The sequence below is a fragment of the Chiloscyllium plagiosum genome, unplaced genomic scaffold (assembly GCF_037043375.1).
Source record: "Chiloscyllium plagiosum isolate Xiang-an unplaced genomic scaffold, Cpla_swu_hap1 HiC_scaffold_14, whole genome shotgun sequence".
Taxonomy (NCBI): Eukaryota; Metazoa; Chordata; class Chondrichthyes; order Orectolobiformes; family Hemiscylliidae; genus Chiloscyllium; species Chiloscyllium plagiosum.
Genome location: NW_028270152.1, coordinates 24793286 through 24816051, shown reverse-complemented (window position 1 = coordinate 24816051; position 22766 = coordinate 24793286). Strand labels below are relative to the sequence as shown.

Sequence of the window (22766 nt, the reverse complement as noted above, 5' to 3'; positions counted from 1 at the left end):
ATCACTTGAAATGTTAATTCTGATTTCTCTCCACAGATGCTGCCAGACCTGCTGAGCTTTTCCAGCAATTTCTATTTTTGTCACAGATCTTAAACCTTTGTCAATGTGGAAATTTACAAAAAAGCATGCTTATATCAGATTTAATATGTAACTTCTGTCCACAGACTCTAATCTGAAGCTACTTCATCTGCTTTTGAAATGGATGGAAAATGACAAGCAACTTAAACAATTTCCAAACTAAAAGATCACAATTCAGACCAAGTGTAACAATTAAATGATTCAAAACATTGAGCCTCAAAGTGTTTAAAGTAAAGTTGCATTTTTAGCACCACTTTTAATTCATTTCTGCTGAAAGTTCCTGCCATAGCCATCTTTACAATTACAGAATCAATAAAGACATCACTTGTAAGTCAAACGATGCACCCATAGAAAATTGAATGCTCTTTCATATACTTGAAAGAACACAACTGACAAAATACGCCTGGATCAATGATGTAGCTGGCTGTTTAAATACTGAAAATATTTACAGCAACTACATAGAAGAGTGCCCTGAAAGTGCTCCCCTGACTTAATCAGCAACTTGGCAACTTTAACATCAAAACCTTAAAGTTTATTTTGCATGTTAAGTGGTAGAGCAAAATAATCAACTGAACATGTCAAGACTACAGAGAACCACCTATGCTGATAAAGATATGTAAACTTTATGGGATATTAGAGAATACTTGAAAGGATTAAGGGTAGCTTTCACTCTAAGAAGAAGCTGGGTAGTAACACAAAAGATAAAGGCACATTGAGGGACAAAGAAGACAATAATGAATATTTTCTTTCAGTGTTCATGAAGAAGGAAAGCGCTGCCAAAATATTAGTACATGCAGAAATGAAAGGAGAAGATTGGATGAAAATTCACAGACAATATGCAAGAGAAAGGCTGGCACTGCTTACAGTGGATACGTCATTTGGTTTGATAGCCTGCATCCCAGATTGCTAAAGGAGGTGGGAATGAAGATAGTGGAAGAACATGTTATCATCTTGCAATCTTCTCTATGTGGAGCTGGTGCCAGAGAATGTCAAATGTAACACTGTCATTCAACAAAGGTTGCAAGATAATTCCTAAAACTGTAGGTTGATAATAATCAGGGAAAAAAAAAGCCAAGTTTGCATTCATCAAAGAGATCCAGCATGCATTTGTAAAGGGAGAATGTGGTATTGTTGCTGGACTAGTAATCCAGAGATGCAAGTAATCTCTGAACATCTGGGTTCAAATCGTACCATGGCAGACAGCGAAGTTTGAATTGAACATTAAAATGAAAATCTAATAATAACCATGAAACATAGAACATAGAACAATACAGCGCAGAACAGGCCCTTCGGCCCTCGAGGTTGCGCCGACCTCTGAGCTATTCTCAGCTCGTCCCCCTACACTGTCCAAAATCATTCTTGTGCTTATCTAAGGATTGTTTAAATCTCCCTAATGTGGCTGAGGTGACTACATTACTCTCTGTGTAAAGAAACTGCCTCTGACATCTGTCTTAAATCTATCATCCCTCAATTTGTAGTTATGCCCTCTCGTACACACTGATGTCATCATTCTCGGAAAAAGACTTTCACTGTCTACCCTATCTAATCCTCTGATCATCTTGTACATCTCTATCAAATCCCCTCTTAGCCTTCTTGCCAATGAGAACAGGTTCAAGTCTCTCAGCCTTTCCTATAAGACCTTCCGTCCAGACCAGGCAACATCCCGGTAAATCTCCTCTGCACCTTTTCCAATACTTCCACACCCTCCCCAAAATATGGCTACTAGAACTGTACACAATATTCCAAGTGTGGCCGCACCAGCGTTTTGTACAGTTGCAGCATGACATTGCGGCTCCAGAACTCAACCCCTCTACAAATGAAACCCAAGTAATAGTAGTAACAGGATAGGTCAGAGTCAGCATGGATTTATGAAGGGGAAATCATGCTTGACTAATCTTCTGGAATTTTTTGAGGATGTAACTCTGAAGATGGACGAGGGAGATCCAGTAGATGTAGTGTACCTGGACTTTCAGAAAGCTTTTGATAAAGTCCCACATAGGAGGTTAGTGAGCAAAATTAGGGCACATGGTATTTAGGGCAAAGTACTAACTTGGATTTAAAGTTGGTTGGCTGATAGGAAACAAAGAGTAGTGATAAACGGCTCCATTTCTGAATGGCAGACAGTGACCAGTGGGGTACCGCAGGGATCAGTACTGGGACCGCAGCTTTTTACAATATATGTTAATGATATAGAAGATGGTATTAGTAATAAAATTAGCAAAGTTGCTGATGATACTAAGCTGGGTGGCAGGGTGAAATGTGATGAGGATGTTTGGAGATTACAGGGTGACCTGAACAAGTTAGGTGAGTGGTCAGATGCATGGCCACTTTGGTTATCCACTTTGGTGGCAAGAACAGGAAGGCAGATTACTACCTAAATGGAATCAATTTAGGTAAAGGGGCAGTACAGAGATATCTGGGCATTCTTGTACACCAGTCAATGAAGGTAAGCATGCAGGTACAGCAGGTAGTGAAGAAGGCTAATAGCATTCTGGCCTTCATAACAAGAGAGATTGAGTATAGAAGCTAAGAGGTTCTTCTGCAGCTGTACAGGGCCCTGATGAGACCACACCTGGAGTACTGTGTGCAGTTCTGGTCTCCAAATTTGAGGAAAGACATTCTGGCTATTCAGGGAGTGCAGCGTAGGTTCACGAGGTCAATTCCTGGAATGGCGGGATTACCTTACGCTGAAAGACTGGAGCGACTGGGCTTGTATACCCTTGAGTTTAGAAGACTGAGAGGGGATCTGATTGAGACATATAAGATTATTAAAGGATTGGACACTCTGGAGGCAGGAAACATGTTTCCGCTGATGGGTGAGTGCTGAACCAGAGGACACAGCTTAAAAATACGTGGTAGACCATTTAGGACAGAGATGAGGAGAAACGTCTTCACCCAGAGAGTGGTGGCTGTGTGGAATGCTCTACCCCAGAGGGCAGTGGAGGCCCAATCTCTGGATTCATTTAAGAAAGAGTTGGATAGAGCTCTCAAGGATTTTGGAATCAAGGGTTATGGAGATAAGGCAGGAACAGGTTACTGATTACGGATGATCAGCCATGATCATATTGAATGGTGGTGCAGGCTCGAAGGGCAGAATGGCCTACTCCTGCACCTACTGTCTATTGTCTAACACACCGTATGCCTTCTGAACAGCACTATCCACCTGGATGGCAACTTTCAGGGATCTGTGGACATGGACTCCAAGATCCCTCTGCACATCCACACTACCAAGAATCTTTCCATTGACCCAGTACTCTACCTTCCTGATATGCTTCCCAAAGTGCATCACCACACATTTAGCTGCATTGAACTCCATTTGCCACCTCTCAGCCCAATTCTACAGTTTATCCAAGTCCCCCTGCAACCTGTAACATTCTTTTTTAGATTAGATTAGATTACAGTGTGGAAACAGGCCCTTCGGCCCAACAAGTCCACACCGACCCGCCGAAGCGCAACCCACCCATACCCGTTACCTAACACTATGGGCAATTTAGCATGGCCAATTCACCTAACCTGCACATCTTTGGACTGTGGGAGGAAACCGGAGCATCCGGAGGAAACCCACGCAGACACGGAGAGAACGTACAAACTCCTCACATCAGTCGCCTGAGGCGAGAATTGAACCCGGGTTTCCGGCGCTGTGAGGCAGCAGTGCCCATTCTTCCACACTACTCCACCAACTTTAGTGCCGTCTGCAAATTTACTAATCCATCCACCTGTGCCTGCATCCAAGTCATTTATAAAAATGACAAACAGCAGTGGTCACAAAACAGATCCTTGTAACCGAACTCCAGGCTGCATATTTTCCATCAACCACCAATCGCTGCCTTCTTTCAGAAAGCCAGTTTCTAATCCAAACTGCTAAATCAGCCTCAATTCTATGCCTCTGCAATTTCTCCAACAGCCTACCATGTGGAACCTTATCAAAAGCTTTACTGAAGTCAATTTATACCATGTCAACTGCCCTACCCTCATCTACACACTTGGTCACCTTCTTAAAAAACTCAATGAGGTTTGTGAGACACAATCTGTCCTTTGTGAAACCATGTTGACTATCTGAAATCAAATTGTTGCTTGCTAGATGATTATAAATCTTATCTCTTATAATCCTTTCCTACAACAGAAGTAAGGCTCACTGGTCTATAATTACCTGGATCATCTCTACTGCCTTTCTTGAACAAGGGCACAACATTTCCAATCCTCCAGTCCTCTGGTACCAAACCTGTAGACAATGATGACTCAAATATCAAAGCCAAAGGCTCTGCTCTCTCCTCCCTAGCTTCCCAGAGAATCCTCTGATAAATCCCATCCGGCCCAGGGGGCTTGTCTACATTCACTCCTTCTAGAATTGATAACACCTGTTCGTAACTAACCTCGATCCTTTCTAGTCTAAAATCTCATACCTCATTCTTCTCCTCTACAATATTCTCCTTTTCCTGAGTGAAAACCAATGAGAAATGTTCGTTTAGCACCTCTCCAATCTCCACAGGGTTCACACTCAACTTCCCACTTCTGTCTTTGACTGGCCCTATTCCTACCCTAATCATCTTTATTCCTCACATACCTATAGAAAGCTTTAGGGTTCTCCTTTATTCTATGTGCTGAAGACTGCTCGTGTCCTCTCTTTGCTCTTAACTCTCTCTTTAAATCCTTCCTAGCTGATCTGTAACTCTCCATCGCCCCATCTGAACCATCTTGCCTCATCAACACATAAGCCTCCTTCTTCTGCTTAATAAGAGGTGCAATTTCTATAGTAAACCACGGTTCCCTTACTTTATCACTTCCTCCCTGCCTGACAGAGACATACCTACCAAGGACACTCAATATCTGTTCCTTAAAACAGCTCCACATTTCCATTGTCTGCATCCCCTGCATTTTGTTACTCCATTCTATGCATCCTAATTCTTGCCTAATCGCATTATAATTGCCCTTGCCCCATCGATAACTCTTGACCTGTGGCATGTACCTATCCCTTTCCATCGGTAATCTAAGCGTAACTGAATTATGGTCACTCTCTGCAAAGTGCTCACCTACAATTAAATCAAACACCTGTGATCCAGTGTGGCCTTCACTCTTGTCAACCCTTTGACATACTGTGTCAGGAAACCCTCCTGTACACATTGGACAAAAACTGATCCATTCGACGTACTAGAGTTATAGCATTTCCAGTCAATGTTGGGGAAGTTAAAGTCCCCCATAATGACCACCCTGTTTCTTTCACTCCTACCCAGAATAATTTTGCTAATCCTCTCTTCCACCTCCCTAGAACTCTGTGGAGGCCTATAAAAATCTCCAAGCAGTGTGACCTCTCCTCTCCTGTTTCTAACCTCAGCCCACACTACCTCAGTAGACGAGTGTTCATCAAAAGTTCTCTCAGCCACCGTTATACTATCTTTGACTAACAAGGTCACGCCTCCCCCTCTTTTACCGCCTTGACTGTTCTTATTGAAAGATCTAAACTGTGGAACCTGCAACATCCATTCCTCACCCTGCTCTATCCATGTTTCCGAAATGGCCACAACATCGAAGTCCCAGGTATTTCAGATACTTCTGGCATTGAAGTAAACACACTTCAAACCACTTCACTGTCTGCCAGGACATTCCTGTGACCCTGAAATCCTGTCCCAGTCCTTCCTACTCTCATTCTCCTGTGCACTGCAACTACACCTCCAGTTCCCATCCCCCTGCTGAGTGAGTTTAAACCCACCTGAATAGAACCAGCAAGTTTCCCACCCAGGATATTAGTACCCCTTTGGTTCAAGTGAAGACCGTCCTGTTTGTACAAGTCCCACCTTCCCCAGAATGAGACCCAATTATCCAAGAACCTGAAACCCTCCCTCCTGCACCATCATTGCAGCCACGTGTTCAGCTGATATCTCTCCCTATTCCTTGCCTCGCTATCACGTGGCACTGGTAACAAACCAGAGATAACAACTCTGTTCGTTCTAGCTCTCAGCTTCCACCCTAGCTCCCTGAAATCCTGCCTTACATCCCTATCCCTCTTTCTACCTATGTCGTTTGTACTTTCATGGACAATGACTTGGGGCTTGACACCCTCTCCCTTCAGGACCCCGAAGATATGATCCGAGACATCACGGACCCTGGCACTTGGGAGGCAACACACCAACTTAGAGTCTCATTCGTTCCCAACAAACCTTCTATCTGAGCCTCTACTATTGAGTCCCCAGTGATTAACACTCTCCTCATTTCCCTCCTTCCCTTCTGTTCAACAGGGACAGGCTCTGTGCCAGAGAACTGACCCACTGCATACCCCTGGTAAGTCATCCCCCTCAACAGTATTCAAAACGGTATACATGTTTTTCAGGGGAACAACCACAGGGGATCCCTCCACTGACTGTATTTTCTCCCTTTGAACAGTCACCCAGCTTTCTTCATGCCTAGGAGTAACTAGTTCCCTGTACCTCTTATCTATCACAGTCTCTGCCTCCCGAATGATCCGAAGTTCATCCAGCTCCCGCTCCAGTCCCCTAACATGGTCTTGGAGGAGCAAGAGTTGGGTGCACTTCCTGCAGATGTACTTGGATGGGACACTAATGGCGTCCCTCACCTCAAACTTCATGAAGGAGGAACATTGCCCTCCCTGCACTGCCATCCCTGCTCGTCCCCTTATTACAAAGTAAAAAAGAAGAGGCGCTTACCTGATATGTCCCTTTTGACTAGTGTCAATTGTTGAAAAAACCGATTTGGTCTATCCATATCCGTCTTTATTTGGCCTGGTCTACATATGACTCTAGACCCACTTAATGTCGCTCCTAACTACCAAAAAGTCTAAAAACAAAATGAAACCAGATGGACCACTTGGCACTGACCTAGATACAGGAAACAACAATGGCAAACTCAGTCTGTCGACTCTGCAAAGGTTTACTTACTAACATCCAGGAGCTAGTACCAAAACTGGGAGAGTGATCTCACAGGCTAGTCAAGTAATAGCACGACAATCAGCCTCAAACTCAAACCTTAAACACCATGTTCCAGAAAATAACATCACAATCCCTCATTATGTTCTGTCTAACTGACTGGACACAGTAGTATGTAGACAGGAGGAAGTTGCCCTATGGGTCCTCAACGTTGACTTGGGACCACATGAAGTCTCATGGCATCAGGTCAAACATGGACATGTAAACCTCCTGATTATCACTTAACACCCCACCACAGTAGATGAATCAGTACTCCACCATGTTGAACACAGGATGGCAAGAGCGCGGAATATACTCTAGGTGCGGAACTTCAATGCCCATTATCAAAAGTAGTTTGACAGCACCACTCTTGACCAACACCTGCCAAAGTGTTGTGTGGCACTATCCCCATGTTAAATGGATAGATTTTAAATAGTTGCAACAGCTTATTTTGGAATTTACAAAGAACTGTGGGCAATCAGCAGCAGCATAATTACACAGTACTTCCAACACAATCTGCAACATCACGGTCCTGCAAATCTCCCATTCTACCATCAGCATCAGCTGGGAATCAACCCTGGTTCAATGAGCAACAATACTGGCATCTACCCGACAATGTGGAAAATTGCCAAGATATGTTCTGTACACAAAAAGGAGGATAAATCAATCATGCCAATTACTGCCCCTCAGTGTTCTCTCGATCATCAATAAATTGAAGGAAAGGGGTAACAACAGTGCGATCAATGAGCACTTGCTTAGTAGTAACTTGCTCACCAATGTTAAGTTTGGGTTCCACTTGGGGGTCACAGCTGCTGACCTCAAAACTGCTGATTCTGAAGAGTCACACCAAACTCAAAATATTAACGTGTCTCTTTCCATAGATGCTGACAAGTTCTGCTGAGCTTCTTCAGCTTCCCCTCCAAGGTACTCACCATCATTATTTGGAAGTGTATGGAACTTCCTTCAGTGTTGCTGAGTCAAGATCCTGGAACTCATTTCCAAACAGTTGTGTCTGTAGCTACAACATATAAACTGTAGCAATAGTTCCTTGAAAGTCGAATTGCAGGTAGATAGGATAGGTATGCTTTACTTTATTGGTCAGAGTATAGGAGTTGTGAAGGGATGTTGCAACTGTACAGGACATTGATTAGGCCACTTTTGGAATATTGTATGCAATTCTGGTCTCCCTCCTATTGGAAGGATGTTGTGAAACTTGAAAGGGTTCATAAAACATTTATAAGGATGTTGCCAGGATTAGAGGTTTTGAGCTATGGAGAGAGACTGAATAGGTTGGGTCTGTTTTCCTTGGAGCTCCAGAGGTTCAGAGGTGACATTATAGAGGTTTATAAAATCATGAGGGGCATGGATAGGGTAAATAGGCAAGTGTGGTGAGGAAGTCCAAATCTAGAGCATATAGGTGAGAGGGGAAAGATTTAAAAGGGACCCAAGGGGCAAAACTTTCAAGCAGAGGGTGGTGTGTGTATAGAATGAGCTTACAGAGGAAGTGGTGCAGGCTGGCAACATTTAAAAGGCATTTCGATGGGGATACCAATAGGAAGGGTTTAGGGGAATAGATGCTAAGTGCTGGCAAATGGGATTAGATTAGTTTAGGATATCTGGTCAGCATGGACGAGTTGGACCGAGGGATCTGTTTCCGTACTGTACATCTCTATTACTCTATGACTCTAATTCGAAAAGCAGCAACAGAAAATAAGGTTTTGTTCTTCCTGCTTGAGCTGAGCTTCACTGGAGCATTGTAGGAAGCCTGAGACAGAGATGTTGACCACGGAACAAGGTGGTGTGTTAAAGTGGCAGGTAACTGGAAGCTCAGGGTCTTTTTTGTGGGCAAAATGTAGATGTTCTGTGAAGCAGTCACCCAGTCTATGCTTGGTGACCCTGCAGCCCTCTGGACTCAATATTGAGTTCAACAATTTTAGGGCATGAACTACCCCATGTCCTAGCCCCCTAATCCACACACCAGGCTTTGTTATCACAGTCTGCCATTATACACTACCTATTGTTAGCTCCTAAGTCTCCATTAATCTATTCACCCTCCCAGCCAGATCGTTATCAACTCCTTTGTCTGTCCAACTGTTCTCTCTCTTTGGGCTCTATCCCTACGTATTGTTTCCTCCTTAGCCTCTCTCCCCAGCCAATTCTCTGCTTATAAACCAACATTTAGCATCAGTTCTGAAGAAGGGTCACTGGACCCGAAACGATAAATTTGATTTCTCTCCACAGATGCTGCCAGGCCTGCTGAGCTTTTCCAGCAACTTCTGTTTTTGTTTATGTTATCCTGAAATTTGATATATTCTACAGTACTCCAAACCACTTATGCTTCTTCCTCTATCACCTACTTTTCTGTTTGTGGCCATTGAACTTGCTTAAATCTAACTAGAAACATTTCCAGGTTCTGATCTCCCAATTCTAGGTCCTTGCAAGATCTTTATCTCGAAGGTTAAGTTGGAGAAGCTTAGGTTGTTTTTGTTTAAAACAAAAGGATATCGAGGAGAAATTTGATAGCGATGCACAGGTTCATGACAAGGTTAGATAAGCAAGACAAAAATAACATTGTTCCCATTAGTGGACAGCCCAAGGACTAGGAGTGCTAGATTAAAGATTATGACTGACCAATACAGAGTGAGTGAGAAAGAACATTTTATGCATTGATCTGGAACTCACTGTTTCTAAAGATACCAGTAGCAGAGTTGATGTACGATTTCAAAATAAAAATTGGATGGGCACTTGACAGAAGCAAACTATAGATCTATGGAGACAGAGGCTGGGATTGAGACTGATTGAACTACTCAATAAGGAGCTGCCATGAACACGATGCGACATACGATCTTCTGTGCTGTAATGACTCTAAGTGTAACCAAAATCTGTAGAATATCAATTCTAGCACAGGAAGCAAGGCATGATTGCTGTAAGCTAGTTGCAGCACCAGAGCTAAAAGTCAAACCTATCATTAATTGCTTGGACTCAAAACATTACCTGTGTTTCTCTATAGATAGATGCTACCACATCTGCTGAGTTTCTCTGGCACTTTGTTTTTATTAGGGGAAATATTCTATCTATGTGGACTCTGTCATGCCCAATACAAATTTTGTAAATTTCAGTTAGGTAACCTCTCATTCTTCAAAACTCTCAGAAATACAGACCCAGTTTTCTCAATATTTTTAGAAACATGGAAAATAGGAGCAGGAATACACATTTCAATCCTTTGAGTCTGTGCTGCAATTCAATATGATCATGGCTGATCATCCAACACAGAACCTGGTGTCGCACACTCTCTATACCCTTCAGCTCCAAGAACTATGTATAATTCCTTCTTGAAAACATTCAATGTTTTGGCCTCAACCATTTTCTATGGCAGAGAATTCTACAGACTCACCACTCTTTGGATGAAGAAATTTCTCCTCATCTCAGTCCTAAATGGCTTATCCTCTAGCCTTAAACTGTGTCCCTGGGTTCTGGACTACCCATCATCTTGAACATTTTTCCTGCACTTATTTTGTCTAGACTTGTTAGAATTTTAGAGGTTTCTTTGAGTTTCCTCATTCTTCTAAACTTCAGTGAATACAGTCCTAACTGATCCAGTATCTCTTCAATCATCAGTCTTGCCATTCCAGGAATCACTGTGGTAAACTTTGGTTGCATTTCTTCTATAGCCAGAATATCCCTCTTCAGGTAAGGAGGTTAAAACTGTACACAATACTCAAGGTATAGCCTCACCAAGGCCCTGCAGCAAGACATTCCTGCTCCTGTATTTTAATCCTCCTGCTATGGATCTCTTTGGACATCATAGAACAGAACAGCACAGTACTGGTCCTTCAGCTCTCAATGTGTGCCGGCCTTTTATCCTACTGTAAGATCGGACTAACCTACATATCCTTCATTCCACTATCTTCCATGTGCCTATCCAAGAGTCGCTTAAATGTTCCTAATGTATCTAACTCCACTACCACTGCTGGCACTCCCTGAGTAAAGAACCTATCTTCCTTAAATCTTCCTCCACTCACCTTAAAATTATGTCCCCTTGTGATAGCCATTTCCACCATGAGAAAGTCTTTGGCCATCCACTCTAATATGCCTCTCAGCATCTTGTACATGTCTATCAAGTCACCTGTCATCCTTCTTCGCTCCAATGTTAAAAGCCCTAGCTCCCTCAACCTTTCCTCATAAGCCATGCCCTCCAGTCCAGACAGCATCCTGGTAAATCTCCTGTGCACCCTCTCTAAAACTTGCACATCCTTCCTATAATGAGGTGACCAGAACTGGACACAATATTCTAAGTGTGGGCTAACCAGGGCTCTACAGAGCTGCAGCATAACTTCACAACTCTTAAACTTAATCCCCTGCTAATGAAGGCCAACAGATCACATGCTTTCTTGACAATCCTATCAATTTGGGTAGCAACTTTGAGGGATCTATAGCCATGCAGTCCAAGAACCCTCTGTTCCTCCAAGTTGCCAAGACTCCTGCTTTTAGCCCTGTATTCTGCATTCAAATTTGACCTTCCAAAATGATTCCATCTAGCACCAGCCTCTATCTTCTGTTGGTCAGCCAATTCTGTATCCAGACAGTCAAATTTCCCTGTATCCCATGCCTCCTTACTTTCCGAATATACCTATCATGGGCAACCCTATCAAATGTCTTGCTAAAATCCATGTACACCACATCCACATCTCTAGCTTCAACAATTTGATTTGTCACCACCTCAAAGAATTCAGTAAGGTCTATAAGGCATGACCTGTCTCTCACAAATCCATGCTGCCTGTCGCTAATCAAACTATGGTTTTCCAAGTAATCATAAATACTGTCTCTCAGAATCGTCTCCAATACTTTACACACCACAGACAAGAAACTGATTGGTCTGTAATTCCCAGGATTATCCCTAATCCCTTTCTTGAATAAGGGATTAATATTTGCCACCCTCTAATCATCTGGCACTACTCCAGTGTACAGCGAGAATGCAAAAATCATTGCCAAAGTGTAGCAATCTCTTCCCTTGCTTCCTGTAGTAATCTCGGATATATCTCATCTGGCCCAGGGGATTTATCTGTCCTTATGATTTTCAAAATTTTCAGCACATCTTTTTTAACGTCAACCTATTCAAGCATATCTGTCTGTTTTATGCTGTCCTCTGAAACATGAAGGTCTTTCTCAATAGTGAATTCTGAAACAAAGTATTCATTAAGGACCTCCCTTACCTCTTCTGACTACAGGTGTTAAGTTCCCTCCACTGTCACTGATTGGCCCTACCCTTACTCTGGCCTTCCTCTTGCTCTTCAAGCAAGTGTAGAATGTCTTCGGGTTTCCTTAATCCGACCTGCTAAAGCTTTGTCATGCTGACCAAGTACATTCTTCATTCCTTTCTGGCTAACTTGTAACCCTCTAGAGCCTCCTCAACCTTAAGTAAGTTTTCTTCTTCCTCTTGACTAGATGTTCCACATCCTTTGTTAACCAAGGTACTTTCAACTTACCATCCCTTCCTTGTCTCAGTGGGACAAACCTGTTCAGCACTATCAGCAAATGCTTCTTAAACAACCTCTACATTTCTGTTGTGCATTTCCTGGAGAATATCTATTCACACTTTAGGTGCCCAAGTTCCTGCCAAATAGCATTGTAATTTCCCCCTCCGCCAATTAAATACTTTCTCATACCATCTGCTCCTATCCCTCTCCAAGTGTATAATAAAGGTCCAGGAGTTGTGATCACTACCACTGAAATGCTCTCCCACCAAGCGATCTGACACCTGGACATTTGCACTTGCAGCATCTCACCATTTAAGAAATATTCTACCTTTTCATTTTCTTTGCCAAAGGAAATTTCTTGCACTATTTGCTTATGCTGATTTGCATTATATCCATTTGCCATGTTCTAGCCTATTCATTTAACCCATCTAAGTCCTCTTGAAGGCTCCTTGTACCTTCTCAGAACTTACAGTTCCAGTCCAGTTAGGGGTCCTCAACAAATTTGGAAATACAACAATTAGTACCCATATCCAAATCATTCATATAACTTATGAACAGTTGTAACCTAGCACTAACTTGTGGTATCCCACTAGTAACGGCCTACCAGGTTGAGAATGATCCCTTAATTCCTACACTCTGCTCTCTTTCTTTAACCCATTCATAGTCCTTGCTCATCTATTCTCCCTCAATCCCACATGCTCTAATTTTATTCACTAGCCTCCTGTGACCTTATCAATAGACATTTGAAAATAAAATACGTCACATCCACTGGTTCTCCTCGGTCATTGCTATAAGTAAAATCCTGGTTGTCATTCAGTATTGTTTGTGAATAAGTTATAGAAAGTCATTTGTTTGGAGAACATCTTACATTCAGAATAACAATTTGATAGAAAGTAATTGCCTTCTTATACTAAAGAAATCAGTGGAATGTTCACCACTAAAATTCTTTACATTTATTTCAGCAGAACAGATCAGAACATGGCAATTAGGTCAAAAAATGCATCATTACTTTCAAAATGAAAAATATACTGAGAAATTAGAATAAATTATTCAATCTACAAAATTTTCAATGTAGTTGATTTTCCCCAATTTTATAATAAAACTACAGTGAATGGCATAATTATAACATTTCTCTAATAATCTCTTGCTGAACTGTACACAATTAGTATCAATGGCTGTTTAAAGCAGGATGAAACATTACAAACATGATAATGATCTAGTAATGATATTCTTACCCAATGGTTGAATGCCTGGGGGAAGGTGGGGTGGTGGAGGCACCCCAGGGTGAAGTGGCTGCATGCTGCCCAAGCTGGCCATGCCATCAACTGGGCCTTGTAATGGTGGCATGCCCTGTGGGTAGCCACCTATCATGCCTTAAAGGATAACAACAAATTTCAAACATGCATCAAGGATGTCAATACCATGCAACACAGTCTGCATCAATGTTCCCTCTAAATTAGCTGTGGCATTTTTAAAGAAAAGCTCTCTCTTACATGAGTAATTTTGGATTGGTAATTTGTAATGCACACATAAAGGAAATGTTATTATTGAATTTATGATTGGCTTCTCCAATCATTAACATGTTGATTTATTTTTTAATCCACTTGAATACTTAGAGGGAACCTTGGTCTGCATAATGAGGCATGCACTACAAACTAATGGATGAGGAAATCTATAACTACTTGAAGGAATGGACATTATTAGTACGTGATAATGAAATAACACAAACAATAATGAAATTATACACATTTTACCAACTATGTGAATAGTAATAAAATGTGTCTGCTCAAATCTCTACACATTGTCTAATTCAAAAATCTAATTTATGACTGAAAAGTCAGCTTTACCTACCTTCGGTAGGGTCTTCTCCATTCTCTGAATATTATCCATCACATACCAAAGTCCTGTCATCCAATGAGGGGAAAAACACAGGGACATTGTCCCTTTAACACATTTTCAGTGCATAATTAAGGTAAGCCACATGATTCATCCTCTTTCAGAAATCTATAAATTCACCCAAAAAGCAGCAGTAAAGCATGCATGTATGAAATTAAATCATACAACTTTGTTTAAAAGATATGTTCAGATTGGAGGTCAGTGAAGAGCCTGGTATGTGGAGGATAACATCATTCAAAGGAGGAGGACAGTGCCCACTGAAGGTAGTGACCTGAGCTTTTTTTTCCTCAGTTATTTTCCACATACTATAGGACAGTTCTCTTAGCTGCAAGAGGAGAATGATGTAACCTTTGGTCTGGTTAAGTAATCCGAAATAAGGATTGGCTCCCTAATTATGTAGCCTATTTAGCTTGTAAATCTAAACATTAACATTGGATTTATTCAAACTAAATCTGTTAGATGTTTAGGATTTAACCTTGGACTTAACTAAAATATTCACACAGAATAACTGCAAATAACCTGATCATCCCTTTGCTTTAGAACACACAAATAATTCTTGATTTGTGGTAACGTTCTCTTATCCAATAGGTACTATTAAAAGCTCTTTTAGCATGAATGCCAAAACTTGTTTGACATTTAAAGTTGAAAAACGGATGGCATCTTGAAACTTTAAATCAAAAACAAGAGTAACGTGAAAAAATCCCACAAGTTAGGGTTATACAGCATTTAACCTTGAGCTCACCAAGTCTATGCCAACCAACAAGTTCTCATATCAAAATCAACAAAATTTGAAAAAAACATATAATGTTCACTCATGCTTCTTGGAGACAAAGAAATATCAATAAGGTTATTTACAAGTCAAAACTTGTAGTCAAAGAAAATCATCCTTCCAAAACTATGCACATTAATTTCTGTACAAAAAGGTTCAAATTAGGATTGAAGTTTGGATTGATTAAAATAATCAATTTTCCAAAGTTGTGTTCTTAATGGAGATTCTTGCTGATGGTTTCCCAGCAACGTATTGCTGTTATTTCATCGTTGTAAGGTCAATACATTGGACTGCCTTCCTAACAGTACTGAGGGAATGCCTTTACAATAAGAATGGTAGTGATTTCAAAAGAAGGCTACTAACATTTTCTGAAGGTCAATTATATGTGGAAAACAAATATTGGTCTTGCTAGTGATGTCTCTTTCCTCAGACTGTATTTAATTATATTTTCAATACAGACGATATACACTTCAATCAAACTATGAACTGAACAGTTGTAAATATTCTGAAGGTTTGTTACGTTTCAAATGTTTCAGTTACATTTCAAATGGTTCAGTTTTGTTTCAAATATTGTAGTGGTGTCAATTTTGTGACTACATAAATATTTGGCTAATTTTTATTAAATATTTTTACTGAAACATTTTTAATAGTTATTACAAAGAATGTGAGCAAAATTTGTGCTTAGGTGCAGAAATGCATTTTGGTGTGTGAATTATTATACTGAATCTTCTGAGGAGGAACTCTGATTTTCCTCTGCATTCCAAACCCCAAACCATTTTTCAATGGTACTTTTGTGGGTATAGAATTTCTAGATGCAAAATGGATACCACCCTGGCTGAGGTTCAGTTGCCTATTTTAAAATGGAGGACATGGATTGGATTTCTTCCCTCAGTATTTTCATCTGAAGATGTAGGGTTTTGCCAAGTTTGAGAATTTTTCAAAGTTTGCCAGGTTTGAGAATTTTTCAAGAAAATGGAAAACTAGCTGAGGAATTGGAAACATTATTACATCTTCAAATGTTGCAATTAGCTGTTGTTATGTAGTGCAGATGAGTTTTTAATGCCAGAATTCATCTTAGGGATCTGTCCTTTATCAGTATGTTGACCCTTCCATTTCTCAGCATTATATCCATAACTGTAATCTTCTAATGGAGAAAGTACCATAATGCAGAGAAAAAAAATATAAAAATACGTCTACTAATGTAATTTATCTTGTCTGGCCGATTTTTAAAATAACTTGTTAGAACATAGAACAGCACAGCACAATACAGGCCCTTTAGCCCTCGATGTTGTGCTGGTCTTCTATCCTACTCTAAGATCAGACTAACACATGTACTCTTCATTGTACTAACTTTCACATGCCTATCCAAGAGTTGCTTAAATGTCCCTAATGTATCTGACTCTACTACCACTGCTGGCAGTGAATTCCACACACCCACCACTCTGAGTAAAGAACCGAACTCTAATATCTCCCTTAAACCTTCCTTCACTCACCTTAAAATGATTTCCCTTGTGATAGCCATTTCAGCCGGATTAGATCCAATGAAAAAAGCCCTAGCTCCCTCAACCTTTCTTCATAAGACATGCCTTCCAGTCCAGGCAGCATCCTGGTAAATCTCCTCTGCACCCTCTCTAAAGCTTCCACATCCTTCCTATAATGAAGCGACCAGAACTGAACACAATATTCCTAGTGTGGTCTAACCAGGAATCTATAGAGTTGCAGCATAACCTCGTAGCTCTTAAATGCAATCCCCCTGATAATGAAAGCCAACACACCATATGCCTTCTTAACCACCTTATCAACCTGGGAGGCAAATTTGAGGGATCTATGGACATGGACTCCAAGATCCCTCTGTTCCTCCACACTGATAAGAATCCTTCCTTTAATCCTGTATTCTGCATTCAAATTCGACCTTCTAAAGTGAATCACTTCACACTTTTCCAGGTTGAACGCCATCTGCTACTTATCAGCGCAGTTCTGCATCCTATCAATGTCTCATTGTAACCTACAACAGCCCTCCACACCATCCACAAGACAACCAACCTTCGTGTCATCAGCAAACGTACTAACCCACCTTCCACTTCCTCATCCAAGTCATTTATAAAAAAATCACAGAGCAGAGGTCCCATAACTGATCCCCGCAGAACACCACTGGTTACCGAACTCCAGGCTGAATACTTTCCATCGACCATCAGCCTCTGCCTTCTATGTGCCTGCCAATTCTATATACAGACAGCCAAATTTCCCCATATCCCATGCCTCCTTATTTTCTGATTGAGCCTACCATGGAGAACCTTATCAAATAGCTTGCTAAAATCCATGTATACCACATCCACTGCTCTACCTTCAATGTGTTTTGTCACCACTTCAAAGAATTCAGTAAGGTTTGTGAGGTCTGACCTGCCCTCACAAAGCTATGCTTACTATCTCTAATCAAATTATCGTTTTCCAAGTAATCATAAATCCTGTCTCTCAGAATCCTCTCCAATACTTTGTTGATGAAGGGAGAAAAAAAAATTCTGAACCTGGTCACCCTCTACTGATTGACAATGTATTGAAATGGAAATTGTCATCTGTTCAGTCAATGGAGCTAGAATGTCTTATTTTGACAGATGCTATGTTTTGAATGTTTGGCTTGGTTTTCAAAAGCTTCACTCAACATGTGGTTTGAAACCTACTGAAAGTTTAATGAGCCTGTAATAACAAAGTATGTAATCTGATGTGATTTCTTGTCTGTTTACAAACCTAATTGGCACTTAAAGGATTATACTTTTCCTTTGGTATGTTTTGTCCATGATATTGCATTTGCTTTCAGCATTTTCTTAGATTGTTAAAAGTTTTGTGTTTTTAATTATTTAAAAATAACCTCCATTACTATTGCATGGCTTCTGAGGAACATATATATTGTATACTTATGAATGACTGTGGGAGAAACATATTGCATGGGAGAGCAGGGATGATTGGAGAGGTTAAGGTAATTCTAGCATAGAGGGGGCATGGGGTACCATAGGTGGTCTGGGTGCACAGAAGAGTGGTAGAATGGCACAGATTATCTGAAACTGTATAGCTCGCATACAGTGGGGTTAGCAGGAGATGAAGGGTGGGATTTGGGTGGGGGGGGGAACACTTTAATTGCTCTGTAATTTCTTTGTTATTCATTATAATTTTCCCTCTTCTAACTGTAAGGAATATTTCTAATCTTCTTCTCATCACATACTTATGAAATTTCTTAGATTAAATTTGTCTGTTCCCTGCTAACTTTTCTCATATTCTACATTCCCCTGCTTAATTCATTCCTTTGTCCTCCTTCGCTGAATTCTAAACAGCTCCCAAACCTCAGGCCTGCCAATTGTTTTGGCCAATTTGTTGCTCTCTCCCATGAACTGAAAATGTGTTGCTGGAAAAGCGCAGCAGGTCAGGCAGCATCCAAGGAGCAGGAGAATCGACATTTCGGGCATGAGCACTTCTTGTCTCTCCCATGAGACAAGCCTGCCATTCCATAAATTAATCTGGCGAACCTCAGTTGCACTCATCTTTGGCAATTACATCCTTTCTTATATAAGGTGTCGAAGAGTATATATTATACTCCAGGTGAGGTCTGACCAAGGCTTTGTATAAGTACTGCAAGACATCTACTCAAATTGCCTTGAAATGAATGTCACCACACTGTTGGCCTTCATAATAACTTGACAGGGTGTAATGGGTAAGATTTAGAGGAGGTAACAAAGTGGGGAGTTTGGTTATTGTGTTGGAGTACTGAGTTAGGTCTTCTAACCAGCCTAATATGGCTTTTGCACTCTGTCACGGCTTGGAAAATGCCATGGGTTGGGTATATAGTTTGTGAGCCATGGTATTATGCAAATTGGGTTTTACTAAAAACAGATGAAAATTCAGTTCTATATATTGCTTTCAATAGTCAAGCTTTAGCTGTATTGGGACAAATTTGGCTGCTCAATCAGGATAAAAGATCAGTGTATGAATATGATCAATACAAGAAGCTATTGCGGCTAGTGCTGTTACATAATGAGTCAGGTTGCTTCTACCATGTATATAAGCACTTCCTACATAAGAAGAAATGAGAGCAAATAAAAATGTTCACGTGTATTTGATTTCAAGTATTGAAACAAAAACAAATCATTCAAAAGAAAAGGCATATTTGATTGGTTATGGTCAAACTTTTGGTAAAATATTGCATAATCATTTATTGTTCAATTTATTCCATGATGAGTATATCTTCAGTGTGTTGTAAGAAAATTGGAAGAAAATTTTAGAGTCTTGAAATGTATTTATTACATGGATCCTGTAATTTAAGAAGCCACTTGTTAAGCAGAAATTAATACAGTATCATATTTGCTGATGGCCAGCCTGATGAGCCAATTATTTTGACACGGTTAGATAAGAAGGTATCAGATCTTTGAGGTCAGCTAACTCATTCAACATCTTGGTATCAGGTGCATGACAATAGAAAATTTTTATTCAGCATCAAGAATTTGTGCGCATTTTGCCACCTCCAATGTAATTAGAGAAAAAACTTCATGAAGCTACTGATGAGAGAATTTTGTAAAAACAGTCTGATTGCAATCTATGTCTGACTGCTCAGTAGAAAAACTAACAACAGAAAAAAACTAAATATCAGTTAATATTTAGACAGTCTGTGCAAAAATCATGTTTTGTGATTTTATGTCACATATTCTATTTTCTGGGGGGAGTGCATTACTTAATTTGACTAGGTGGTTACTTTATGGTTTAGAATAATGTCAATAGTATAGGTTCAAGTCCTGTCTGGTTGAGGTAAACTTGGGACCTGCCTCTTCACACTGCCCTGGACAATGAAAGACAATGGCAAATCACCAATAACAAAAAAAAACTGTCAAATAAAACAGCTCAATCACCTGATGAAGGAGCGTCGCTCCAAAAGCTAGTGTGCTTCCAATTAAACCTGTTGGACTATAACCTGGTGTTGTGTAATTTTTAAATAAAACAGCTCAGGGTTACGAATCAGGAATGAGCCAAAATCTTGCCTTTAGTCAAAAACTCATCAAATGGAACAGAATTGTTTTCACTGACCAGGGAAGTACTATTTACAAATTGCTGCAAGAGCATGGATTGAATATGTCAAATCACAAAATGTTTTAAAAACTGCTACAATTAAAATAGAAATCTGAAGCCCAACATAGCCTATTTATCTAAAAATTGACAAAATGGCAAACACCCAATAAAGAGAAATTCTAGGAATGAACACTGTTGTGACAAAAGCATACTAAGTTTGTTAACAATCAACAACCATATAACCAAAGCAGATGATAACAGAAAATGAACAGCAAAATAACTGAGCAAATGGAATCATGTGACTTAACCTGACCTTGGTTAAAAAAGGTCTTTAAGGATCAATGTCCCTGCAATTGTCCTGTTGGATGACTGGACTATTCCTATGTATGTGGAAGATAACAATGAAGGAAGAAATATTGCCAGATTACAACCAATGTACAATTTTAATCAAATGAATTAAAACTTCTTGTACATATGGTTAATCTTTAGCAATGGTTAGCAACAGCTTGTAAGTTACATCACATTGTTCTTGACCTTGTAATAGAACTGTTTACAAAATACAAGGATTAAATATTAATTTTTCCAAATATCTGAAAATATGATATTCTCAGGTCTTTAGAAATACTTATTGCACCAACTTATTTTTACTTTTCATTCTAGGTGTTCTTTTAGATTACCAAGCATTCAACTCCATTGATTTCTTTTATATTGTGTATATTTCATAAACATTTGCTAAAAACATGTTTGCAATATCACTGAATGCATTGACATTTACAGTATTTCCAAGAAAAATATTTTGATGCAATAATTTAAACTTTTCAAGACATGAGATGAATACGCAAGTTAAAATCGTCACTTTGGATCAGAAAATCTAAGAAAACTGTTTTAAACTTTAATAATTTCTGATATGTGACCCTAGAGAGAGACTTTCTACATGTAATTTTGGTAAACCACCATGGAACTGATGAAAACCTTGCAAATGTAAAAACAGCAAAATGACCCCCCACCCCAAATTTGGTTGAAAGCAATTTCAACAGAATTTTAGTCCTTTGCCATTTAGCTAGTTCTTGTATGCTACCTGTGACAGGGGTCATCTGCTGATGGAGAATTCCCATTGGTGTAGGAGGTGGTACTACCCCCATGATGGCACCTACAGGTGTACCAGCCCGTGGGGAGGCACATTGCTGCTGCTGAGCTGCACGCTCTCTCTCCTGCTGCTCAGCCTGCTTTGCTGCCCGCTCTGAAAAAACACGAACGTATATTCACATGGGCACACCACTCATTTTATTTATTACAGCACAGAATTAGAAATTTGCATGGATGAGATAAAGCTTCAATGAATATATTCACAAAGACTAACCTACATTCATAACCCGAAGGGTTATTTTGTCAAAGTTTAAGTATAGATCCATCTATCTAGGAATAAATGGATTACAAACCTCTACCGAATAATTCCCAGGGAGGATACCATACTTCCCTCCCAACCAGGCACAACTTCCAGACTAGACTGACAAAAGTAGTTAATGGCAGTGGATGAACAGAAAGGAAAACAACACCACATTGCATTTCTTGTAAACTCTACATCTGTGTGAAAAATGCAGTTTACAAAACAGTGGGTAGATATATTAAAATTTTAAATCTTTAATTTCAATGATAAACAAATAAGGCAGGGAGCAAACATTGCTAGTTAGCAAACTTGAAACATTTTAAAGATTGCCTTTCTGCACACAGAAAGGAGGTTTAACATTTCAAGTAACTGGCAGTAACCTTAACATTGCAATAGCAATACTTTGAAGTGGATGAAATGCAAAGATACGTACCATAACTGTATCTGGGTGACTGTATCAGGTAACTTAATTTAGGGAGTCAACTGGCCATTGACTTGTCAAAGTCACTTGATTTTTTAAAAAATAAACATACACTGTGAATCTCTTTGTTAAAAAGAATAAATAATGAGCTACCTTCATACTCTGCTTTTTTGACAGCCTCAAGGTTTCTCCATTCTGTACCCACAAGCCTACTCAGCTCTCCAAAAGAGAAGTCAGGATGCTTGGCTTTGATAACAGCTCTCATTTCACTGCTAAACAAGATGTAGCCACTTGGGTTGGTCTTCCTCTTTCCTTCCTTCTGTTTAGTACCCTTAATGGATTTAGGGGTTGACTATATGTAAGCAATATATGACAGTTAGATGTAGCACTTCTAAGCATATAGAGGATAATGAGAAAGATCCTTCGAATATGATCTCTATTCAATCAGTTTGGTAAAATCATATTCCATGGGTCTTTAGCATGCATTCAGTTTACATTGCACACCTTCAATAAGTTTATTATAAAAGTAAAGGTCTTACACAATATTTGAACATTAAATCTAAACTAAATGGATAATTGAACAGATTGTAGAATTATGATGTAAGGGTATAAGTGACTGAATTTAAAAAAAAGACTGACTACCACATAAAGGGCAACTAATGATGAGCAATAAATGCTGACTCAATCAGCAACACCCACATCCCACTAGTGAACTATATCAAGTTTTTTCTTCTATTATTGCCCTTAAAATTTGATATACTTTTTTCCCTTG

At 39.9% G+C, this 22766-nt stretch overlaps 1 protein-coding gene across 11 annotated transcripts in view; it reads right to left on the bottom strand.

The window, feature by feature from the left end:
• pbrm1 (polybromo 1) overlaps window positions 1-22766 on the bottom strand; it is a 97805-nt gene that overhangs the window by 4482 nt on the left and 70557 nt on the right. For 8 of the 11 annotated variants that reach the window (XM_087994188.1, XM_087994189.1, XM_087994190.1 and 5 more), the window contains 3 exons: window positions 22148-22346; window positions 21265-21426; window positions 13708-13845 (listed from right to left, as the gene is read on the bottom strand). In XM_087994188.1, coding sequence (XP_087850314.1) covers window positions 13708-13845; window positions 21265-21426; window positions 22148-22346 — 499 coding nt within the window. The remainder of the gene's footprint in view (window positions 1-13707; window positions 13846-21264; window positions 21427-22147; window positions 22347-22766) is intronic. The other 3 variants (XM_087994196.1, XM_087994197.1, XM_087994198.1) reach the window with 3 other exon arrangements.